This window comes from Rutidosis leptorrhynchoides, chromosome 9 (assembly GCF_046630445.1).
Source record: "Rutidosis leptorrhynchoides isolate AG116_Rl617_1_P2 chromosome 9, CSIRO_AGI_Rlap_v1, whole genome shotgun sequence".
Taxonomy (NCBI): Eukaryota; Viridiplantae; Streptophyta; class Magnoliopsida; order Asterales; family Asteraceae; genus Rutidosis; species Rutidosis leptorrhynchoides.
Genome location: NC_092341.1, coordinates 310,095,634 through 310,106,245, shown reverse-complemented (window position 1 = coordinate 310,106,245; position 10,612 = coordinate 310,095,634). Strand labels below are relative to the sequence as shown.

At 33.6% G+C, this 10,612-nt stretch overlaps 1 protein-coding gene across 1 annotated transcript; it reads left to right on the top strand.

Moving 5' to 3' along the window:
- Positions 1 to 1,298: 1,298 nt before the first annotated feature.
- LOC139866327 (nudix hydrolase 26, chloroplastic-like) lies at positions 1,299 to 10,270 on the top strand. Its single transcript, XM_071854530.1, has 6 exons — positions 1,299 to 1,603; positions 1,672 to 1,722; positions 2,006 to 2,098; positions 2,536 to 2,630; positions 2,769 to 2,883; positions 10,003 to 10,270. The coding sequence occupies exons 1-6, from the start codon at positions 1,391 to 1,393 to the stop codon at positions 10,066 to 10,068; spliced, it is 633 nt and encodes a 210-aa protein (XP_071710631.1). The 5' UTR covers positions 1,299 to 1,390; the 3' UTR covers positions 10,069 to 10,270.
- Positions 10,271 to 10,612: the final 342 nt, after the last annotated feature.

The following is a 10,612-nucleotide window of genomic DNA, read 5'->3' as shown; positions in this document are numbered from 1 at the left end:
ATAAAGACCCCGTCGTATTCGTATTGATCGGAATTAATCTCGACCCATGGTACCGTGTTGTCAAATGACGTGTTGCGTACATAAAGTACCGTGTTGTCAAATGACGTGTTGCGTACAATCATGAGGTCTTATTAACATAAATATAAATGTTAGTGAAGTTAATAAGAGTTAGATTACAGAAAATATAATTCAGGTGGTATAACCGACCATATATAACTTAAATAACATAAATATAAATGTTAGTGAAGTTAGTAAAAGTTAGATTACAAAAATATAATTCAGGTGGTATAACCGACCATATATAACTTAAATAACATAAATATAAATGTTAGTGAAGTTAGTAAAAGTTAGATTACAGAAATATAATTCAGGTGGTATAATCGACCATATATAACTTAAATAACATAAATATAAATGTTAGTAGTCCAAAATTTGATATATTCGAGTCTGAAAATTATTAATAATTTCATACCTTGATTAGTGATTCGTGATCGTTTGAGATATCTTTTAATTACACTAAGCTTTTCGTGCTGATAACGTGTTATAATTCAGTAGGCTTATAACTACCTTTAATGGTTATAAGAACAAAGAGAGAAAAAGAGAGAAGAAGGAGAGAAGAAATATTGATATTGATATTTCAAGAGAAATGGTGCACCTTAAATGGCTACCATACATGTCTATTTATAGTATAAAATATTACTATGCAAGAAATATAATAATAATAAAATTAACATCCAATCTAGATATTTTATAACACCATCTAAGATGTTTTGTTACGGTATGAAAATATTTATTGAGGTATGAACAGTGAATTAATTACTTTTTTCCGAATATAAGTGATATATATCCGACCGATTTATTGGTGTAAATTTTACGATCTACTTGAACAATAATATATTACTGACAACCCTGTAAAACAAGCCTACATACGTAATCAACAAACATGATTACAATGAAACAAACCATTCCACCAATAAGACAAACACTACATCACATAGACAACACAACCCATATAAAGATCCAAACCCCACGGACTTAATGAGTAGTGGACCAAGATTAGAAGTATCGCCGCTGCAAATATTGAAGGCGAGAAACAAGTGGACGTTCGAAGATAGCGATTCTAATCATAAAGCCGCGATTGCGCGAAACACCAACTAACAATTCAAACGAACCAAAACACGTCACCGAGCCCAAACCACCAAAACATGCTCCGAGCCATCTTTAGAGTAACCACCAAACTCCCAAGGAATCAAATCAAATAAGTATTACTAGCTTTTTATGTGTGTGTTTGCAAGAAGGGTAATTTCGTAAATTGCATGAATTAAATGGAGATAGCGAGTGAGAAATATTACACAAATACTTTTTGCTACAGAAAAAAGCGTTAATTTTGATGGCAACAATTTGTCGATATTCATTATTGTTCTGTAATCCCCAATTACATCAAGTAATAATATCTCCTACTAAATCCAACAAATTTACCAAACTGCCACTCAATCGCCGCCGTGCCGTTGCAACCTCCGCTTCGTCGTCTTCATCAATGGAAGCTCCGCCCGACGGTTACAGAAGAAACGTCGGTATCTGTCTCATCAATTCTTCCAAAAAGGTTCTTTTTTTATATATTTTTAGATTATATATTTTTTTAAGTAAATATTTAATTTATCGGTGTTACAGATATTTTCAGCATCAAGGCTTGATATACCTGATTCATGGCAGATGCCGCAGGTAAATTTTTCAAAAAATTAGATTTTTTTTTCTTCGTTTTAAATTATAATATCTAGTAGTAGTGTTGATATAGATAACCTTTAATATAAGTAATTATTGTGAATTGAAGAATTAGAATGAGAAAGTTGATTAAAGTTGATGACTTTTGGTGTGAAGAATATGAATTAGATGAGTTTTGAATGTGATTTGTTGTGATTCATGTGAGATAAAACACAGCCAAATCGACCCATTTTTAAATGGGTCAAAGTTGCTACTGCCTCCACTTACATGGATCATGGAACAGGGTGGAGTAGATGAAGGTGAAGATCCAAGAGCTGCAGCAATTAGGGAATTAAGAGAAGAGACAGGTGTTACATCAGCTGAAATTCTTATGGAGGTTTGTAATTTTGATATATTCAGTTTAGCAGTTTAAACATTTGAAAAGAAATTAATCAATCAAAATCAAAATAATAATAATGACACATTCAGTTTAAGCCAACGCTATAAAATCTCAAGCATAAAAGTGGTCAAATTAAATAAGGAGTACAAAGTAAAAAACTGATTAGTGTGTAAAATATAACTAAAATCTATCTATATTATTTTAATAATGGTTAGTATTTTTGAAGAAATGATCTAGGTGGTTTTATGCTTTTAAGACACACATTCGAAAACTTTCAGCCTAATTCTTTGTTGTTGTTTCTACGTGTTGGACTCATGAAAGATAGACATAACCCGAGTCAACCAATTCATAAGTAAATTAGTTTAATTTGTGGTCTTGATTTACCAAAATTTGGTGTACAAATTGCAGTTCTTAAGCGTTTTGTCGTTTTGCAGGCTCCACATTGGTTGACCTATGATTTCCCTCCACATGTCAGGGAAAAGCTTAACGTCCAATGGGGTTCTGACTGGAAAGGTCAAGCTCAAAAGTGGTGAGTCACTCATTCCAATAGGTTGTTTTTCCGGCAATCTTAACCTGCTGTTAATTTTCACTTCCAAATGAACAAAATTGTGTGTTGTTAGTAGCCCCGTTGAGTTTCATATATAACGAACGTCTTACTACACTGCAGGTTTTTGTTTAAGTTTACTGGTAAAGATGAAGAAATTAACCTTTTAGGTGATGGCACTGAGAAAGCCGAGTTTGGAGAGTGGGCGTGGATGTCACCAGAACAAGTGGTTGATCGTGTGAGTGCACCTTTTTCATCAATTAACTGTCACAACCTTTTTTTTTATCACTGTTTTAAAACTCGGCCGATGCATCGATTTAGGGACTAGCACGTCCTGACTCGCCCAAAAGCACCTTAAAAGTGGGTCAACCATAAGAATTCTGGTCAAAGTCGGGCTGAGTCGGGTCTGAAACAGTCAAAGTTAGGTAAAAAAAATTGTATTTTCTAAAATTAGATTTTGTGCCATATATTTATGTTTGAAATATTTATTTTTTTTGTTTGATATATAAAAAGTCAACGTTGGTCAACGCCCAACTTGTCCCTAATTCGACCCCCAAATCGTGACTTTTACAACCGTGCATTTTATAGAGGTGGGAGCTTGGGTGGGTGGTTAATGGGTCAAAATGGGCCCATTGACACTTTTTTTTGTCCTTGTAAAATATCTAATAACTAGTTAGGTCCTGTTATAATATATAAATATATATATAAATGGATAGTCAATTATTGATACACAAAAGTAATATTATTGTATTACCTAAACTTGTGATATTTTTGCTATAAATAGCCATGAATGCAAGCATTAAACTTGCACCATTTTCTCACATTTACAAAATGTTTCTTTCTTTCTCTCCATTATCATCTTTGTTCTTACACTTCATTATTAGCATTCTTAATCAAGAATCAAACCACTAAAGGTAGTTATAAGCCTACTGAATTATAACATCAAGAATCAAACCACTAAAGGTAGTTATAAGCCTACTGAATTATAACACGTTATCAGCACGATAATCTTAATACTAATTATGGTTGGCTCTGCCACCTAAATGATATATGGTCGGTTATACCACCTGAATAATATATGGTCGACACTGTCGCCTAATTATCATTTATGTTACTAACATTTATATTTCTATTATCTAACATTTATATGGTAGACTCTGTCGCCTAATTATCATTTATGTTACTAACATTTATATTTCTATTATCTAACATTTATATGGTCGACACTGTCACCTAATTATCATTTATGTTATATAACATTTATTTATGATTGCTTACATATGGTCGATACTGTCGCCTACTTATCATTTATGTTATATTAAATTTATGTTTAATGTTTATATACTTATGAATATAAATTGACTCTAATTTATCATGTTGTTTGTTTTAATTTTTGATAATAGAAAATGTCGAATCTGGAAAAGCTTAAATTTACTCCTTTAGAATCAACGGGAAACAACTACATGCCATGGGTTATAAAAGTAAAAATGCATCTTAAATCAATGGGCATTCTTGAAACCATAAATGAAAACAACACTTGTTCTGAAAAAGAACAAGCAACGGCATGTTGCTTTATTCATCAACATATTGATGAATGCTTACAAAATAATTATGTGACTGTAGAAGATCCCCATGTTTTATGGGAAGGTCTCAAAAGCAGATTCAATAATCAAAGAGAAATTTTACTTCCAGCTGCTATGGATCAATGGAGAACATTAAGGTTCCAAGACTTTAAGAAAGTAAATGAATACAAGCTCAGCTCTGTATAATACAGTCTCACAACTTAAATTCTGTGGACATAAAATAAGTGATGCAGACATGTTGGAGAAAACTTTCTCCACAATGAATGCTGCCAACATCACAGTGCAAAGAAATTTGAGAATGCTAAAGTTCAACACATATCCTGAACTTAATTCATATCTCTTGGTTGCAGAGCAAAATGATGAGCTATTAATGAAAAATTAGCAATCCCGTCCTACTGGTACACTTGCAATCCCTGAAGCAAATACTGCAAATAATTATAAACAGGGACAAGGACGCGGGCAAGGTCGTGGTTATAATAACCATCGCCATCATCATGCCAAAAGCCATAACTATGGTAGAAACCATCCTTATGGTAATGGGAATGGGCGTGGACGTGGCCGTGGTCGTGGCCGTGGTGGTCAAAGAAATAATAATCCACGAAAATATAAATATCAACCACAAAACAAGCCCACTAAACAAGATGTTGAAGCAAATTCTTCTAAAAATTCTGAAGAATCTTGTTACAGATGTAGTAGAATGGGCCACTGGGCTAATACTTGCCGAACATCTAAACATCTTGTTAAGATGTATCAGGATTCGCTGAAAGGTAAAGAAAAGGAAGTAAATTTTGTGGATAATATTGATCCAACAGTCACTGAGCAACCATCTGATTTATATGAAGATTTCTTGTGTTAAATTAATATGTTTCTTTTATAAATAAAACAATTTAACCTTTGTCATCATGTTTTCTCAAATGTTTCAGTTCTATATGTTTTATCAAATGTTCCAGTTCTATGTTTGATGTTTCAATTCTATGTATGTCAAATGTTTCAGTTTTATCTATTTGTGTGTAATAAACATTTTGTGTAACATTTATATACTTACTGTTTGTTTCTTATATATGAAGTTTAATATGAATTCTGCTGGAACACAACATCAATCAAGTAGTGGAGATCTCTGTATAGCAGATAGTGGTACTACACACACTATACTTAAATCTGAAAAATATTTCATTGATTTGAAACCAACGGAAGGAACTATACATACAATATCAGGTGCTGCTAACTTGATAGAAGGGATAGGAAAGGCAAAATTCATATTACCAAACGGTACAACATTTTTAATTAATAATGCCTTATTCTCTCCTAAGTCAAGCAGAAATTTATTGAGTTTTTCTGACATATACCTTAATGGATATGATTATCAGTCAGTAACGGCAGAAAATGAGAAATATTTAAGTATCACTAACAAGAATCACGTGATTGAAAAACTGCCAAGACTTAATTCTGAATTACATTATACACATATAAATGTACCAGAAGCACATATGGTGATTAAAGAAAAGTATATTGATCCTGGTGTATTTAATTTATGGCATAACAGATTGAGCCATCCAGGATCAACAATGATGAAAAGAATTATTGAATGTATACATGGACATCCACTGAAGGATAGAAAAATCCTTCATGATACAATGGTTCCATGTATATCTTGCTCTCTTGGAAAATTGATAACTAGACCCTCACCACTTAAGGTTGAGAAAGAATCACCAATGTTTCTTGAAAGAATTCAAGGTGATATTTGTGGACCAATTCATCCACCATGTGGACCATTTAGATATTTCATGGTCCTAATAGACGCATCTAGTAGATGGTCTCATGTTTGTCTATTATCAAGCCGTAATGTGGCATTTGCAAAATTTCTTGCCGAAATTATTAAATTGAGAGCACATTTTCCTGATTACATCATTAAAAAGGTGAGACTTGATAATGCTGGTGAGTTTACATCTCAAGCATTTAATGACTATTGCATGTCTATAGGAATTGTTGTTAAACATTCTGTTGCTCATGTGCATACACAAAATGGTTTAGCCGAGTCACTGATTAAACGTTTACAGTTAATCGCTAGACCATTGATAATGAGAACAAAACTCCCTGTATCTATATGGGGTCATGCAATTTTACATGCTGCTGCATTGATTCGCATCAGACCAAGTGCAAGTCATAGATATTCCCCCCTACAACTTGCTTTTGGTCAAGAGCCAAATATTTCTCACCTTAGAACATTTGGTTGTGCAGTATATGTTCCAATTGCGCCACCACAACGTACAAAAATGGGTCCTCAAAGGAGGTTGGGAATATATGTTGGATATGAAACATCTTCAATCATAAGGTATATTGAACCTATGACAGGTGATGTTTTTACAGCACGTTTTGCTGATTGTCATTTTAATGAAACATTGTTTCCTAGATTAGGGGGAGAAATAAAAAATAAAGAAAATGATGTTTCATGGTGTGAACCTCAATTAAAGTATCTTGATCCTCACACAAAAGAATACGAGACAGAAGTTCAAAAGATAATGCATATACAAGAACTTGCAAATCAAATGCCTGATGCATTCACAGATACAAAAAGGGTGACTAAATCATATATACCAGCAGTTAATACTCCAGCTCGAGTTGAGATTCCAAATCGGAAAACTGATAATGTAGTCACTCAAGAATCTATGCCACGTCTGAAACGTGGGAGACCAGTTGGTTCCAAAGATAAAAATCCTCGAAAAAGAAAATCAGCTGATAATAAGGTAAAAGAAAGTGTTCAAGAAGAATCACAAATCAGTACTCCTACTGCAGAGGAGATTGATGATGTCAATACAGAAATTGCAATCAATTATGCACATTCAAAAATATTATGGAACCGAAATGAAATGAAAAATCTTGATGAGAAATTTTCATTTAATGTTGCATATGACATCATGAATAATGATGATGATCCAGAACCAACATCTATGGTTGAATGTCAAAATAGACATGATTGGGCTCAATGGAAAGAAGCAATACGAGCTGAATTAGAATCACTCAATAAAAGAAAAGTTTTCGGATCCATCATTCTCACTCCTAAAGATGTGAAACCTGTAGGATACAGATGGATTTTTGTCCGAAAAAGAAATGAGAAAAATGAAGTTACAAGGTATAAAGCTAGACTTGTAGCTCAAGGTTTTTCTCAAAGACCGGGAATTGATTATGAAGAAACTTATTCTCCTGTTATGGATGCAATTACTTTTAGATACTTAATCAGCCTGGCAGTTTCTAAAAATTTAGAAATGCATCTCATGGATTTTGTGACTGCTTATCTATATGGATCACTTGACAATGATATATATATGAAGATACCTGAAGGATTTAAGGTACCAGAAGCATCAAATGCAAAACCCAAAGAAATGTATTCGATTAAATTACAAAGATCTTTATATGGGTTAAAACAATCGGGACGTATGTGGTATAACCGATTAAGTGATTACTTGATAAGCAAAGGGTATACAAATAACCTTACTTGTCCTTGTGTTTTCATTAAGAAAACAACATCCGGATATGTGATCATAGCTGTTTATGTTGATGATCTAAACATCATAGGTACAAATAAAGAGATTCATGAAGCCATTCAACTTCTAAAGAAAGAATTTGAAATGAAAGATCTCGGAAAAACCAAGTATTGCCTTGGTTTACAAATTGAGCATATGCCTAATGGTTTACTTGTACATCAAACAACATATACTGAAAAGATTCTGAAACGTTTCAATATGGACAAGGCAAAACCATTAAGTACTCCTATGGTTGTTAGATCACTCAATGTTGAAACTGATCCATTTCGTCCATGTGAAGATCATGAAGATATTCTTGGACCAGAAGTACCATATCTTAGTGCAATTGGAGCTCTTATGTATCTTACAAATTGTACAAGACCTGACATTTCTTTTGCAGTTAATTTGTTGGCAAGGTTCAGCTCTGCTCCTACCAAAAGACACTGGAATGGGATCAAACACATATTTCGATACCTTCGAGTAACTACTGATTTAGGATTATTTTATTCTAACGAATCAAAACAAGATTTGGTTGGTTATGCTGATGCAGGTTATTTATCTGATCCACATAAAGCTAAATCTCAAACTGGATATGTATTCCTAAATGGAGGTACTGCAATATCATGGCGTTCTCAAAAACAAACACTTGTTGCTACATCATCAAATCATGCCGAAGTGATCGCATTACATGAAGCTACTCGGGAATGTTTTTGGTTGAGATCAATGACACAAATCATTACTGATTCTTGTGGACTAGAACGCGATAAAAGTCCAACAATTATCTATGAAGATAATGCAGCTTGCATAGCACAGATGAAAGAAGGGTATATCAAAAGTGACCGAACCAAACACATACCTCCTAGATTCTTCTCATACACTCGGGAATGTTTTTGGTTGAGATTAATGACACAAATCATTACTGATTCTTGTGGACTAGAACGCGATAAAAGTCCAACAATTATCTATGAAGATAATGCAGCTTGCATAGCACAGATGAAAGAAGGGTATATCAAAAGTGACCGAACCAAACACATACCTCCTAGATTCTTCTCATACACTCAAAATCTCATTAAGGACAACGAGATTGAAATGAGATATGTTCAATCCAGCAAAAACTCTGCTGATCTTTTCACGAAAGCACTTCCAACTGCTATTTTCAGAACACACGTTCATAACATTGGCATGAGACATGTTCAAAAGATGTAACAACTGAAGCGATGTCTACTTGAGGGGGAGTCAACTCCATGCTGCACTCTTTTTCCCTTAGCTAAAGTTTTTTTCCCACTGGGTTTTCTTTAGCAAGGTTTTTAACGAGGCAGTAACTTACAGTTGATCTTCAACAAATAAAATTGCTATCCAAGGGGGAGTGTTATAATATATAAATATATATATAAATGGATAGTCAATTATTGATACACAAAAGTAATATTATTGTATTACCTAAACTTGTGATATTTTTGCTATAAATAGCCATGAATGCAAGCATTAAACTTGCACCATTTTCTCACACTTATAAAGTGTTTCTTTCTTTCTCTCCATTATCATCTTTGTTCTTACACTTCATTATTAGCATTCTTAATCAAGAATCAAACCACTAAAGGTAGTTATAAGCCTACTGAATTATAACATCAAGAATCAAACCACTAAAGGTAGTTATAAGCCTACTGAATTATAACAGGTCCCATGTTTTCACAATAATAATTTCATTCTTACTTTTAATCAACTTAGGAGGTTCTGCACATTTAAGCACTAGGAGTCGTGACACTGAACTCCGTGTCTAGGTAGACACTGAAATTTAACACTGAAGACAAAAGTGGGGAAATGGTTCAATGTCAAATCTCAGTGTCTAATCCTTGATATTTTTTTTTTATCTATTTTCAACCGTTGCTCAACGTCACATATTTAACATTGAACCCCGACGGTGATGGGCGACGGCGGTTTAACGTCGGAGCGGTGTCGCTGACGCCGGTTTTTCGGCGTTGGATTAGGGCGACGGTAAAAAAAAATTACTCGACTCCGGGTGCTCTTAGGGCAACTTCCAACCAGTTTGACCCGTCTAATCCATTTCCATGAAGCTACATTTCTTAACTTACCATCAGATCCCCTTAGAGAAAATTAAAACCCTTTCCATGAAGCTACATTTCTTAACTTACCATCAGATCCCCTTAGAGAAAATTAAAACCCAAAGTTACTCGTAAATGGATCTATAGTGTCTACAACTACCATTTAACCTGATTATCATTATATGTGCAGGCTGTGGATTTCAAGAAACCAGTATACAAAGAAGTTATCAGTGTTTTCTCTCCCCATCTTCAGTAAAAACTTATTGCTCTTGCCTTTCTACTCGATAACACTTGGTCATTGTAACGCGTTGAACACAACTCGATATATTCATTTAAGGATACTATCTGTTTATAGGATTGTTCGGGTCTGATCCATATATTTTCCTGTTACTTTTGTCCTTTGGGTTGTACTTATATTTGGGGCTAGAGGACCCTTTAACGAGCGCATTTGATTGTAACGTCGGGCAGATTTGAAATTGTGTTTGGTTGCATATTTTGATGCAATTGAAGTCCTTTGAAAAATTATTCCTCTAAATAAGTGCAAAATAATTAAAGGGTAGTTTGCACTATTGTCCCTAGTTGCATTAAAACTGAATATATATCAAAAAATAACGTTGAATTATACAAAGAATATGATTGCAATTTTATTTCATGTCAACCAAACATGTAAAGGCTTAAAAACAGTAGCGTCCAGTTAAAATTATGAGCCATGTTCAGCAAATACAAACAAAGCCTTTTATATAATAAAAATTTTCATATATATAATAATAAATTCAATAACACTAATTATATCATGAGTA

Coding starts and splice junctions, on each gene's coding strand:
- LOC139866327 (XM_071854530.1), top strand. CDS start 1,391: ATGGCAACAATTTGTCGATATTCATTATTGTTCTGTAATCCCCAATTA. Junction 1,723..2,005: donor ATTCATGGCAGATGCCGCAG/GTAAATTTTTCA, acceptor ATCATGGAACAG/GGTGGAGTAGATGAAGGTGA. Junction 2,099..2,535: donor CAGCTGAAATTCTTATGGAG/GTTTGTAATTTT, acceptor GTCGTTTTGCAG/GCTCCACATTGGTTGACCTA.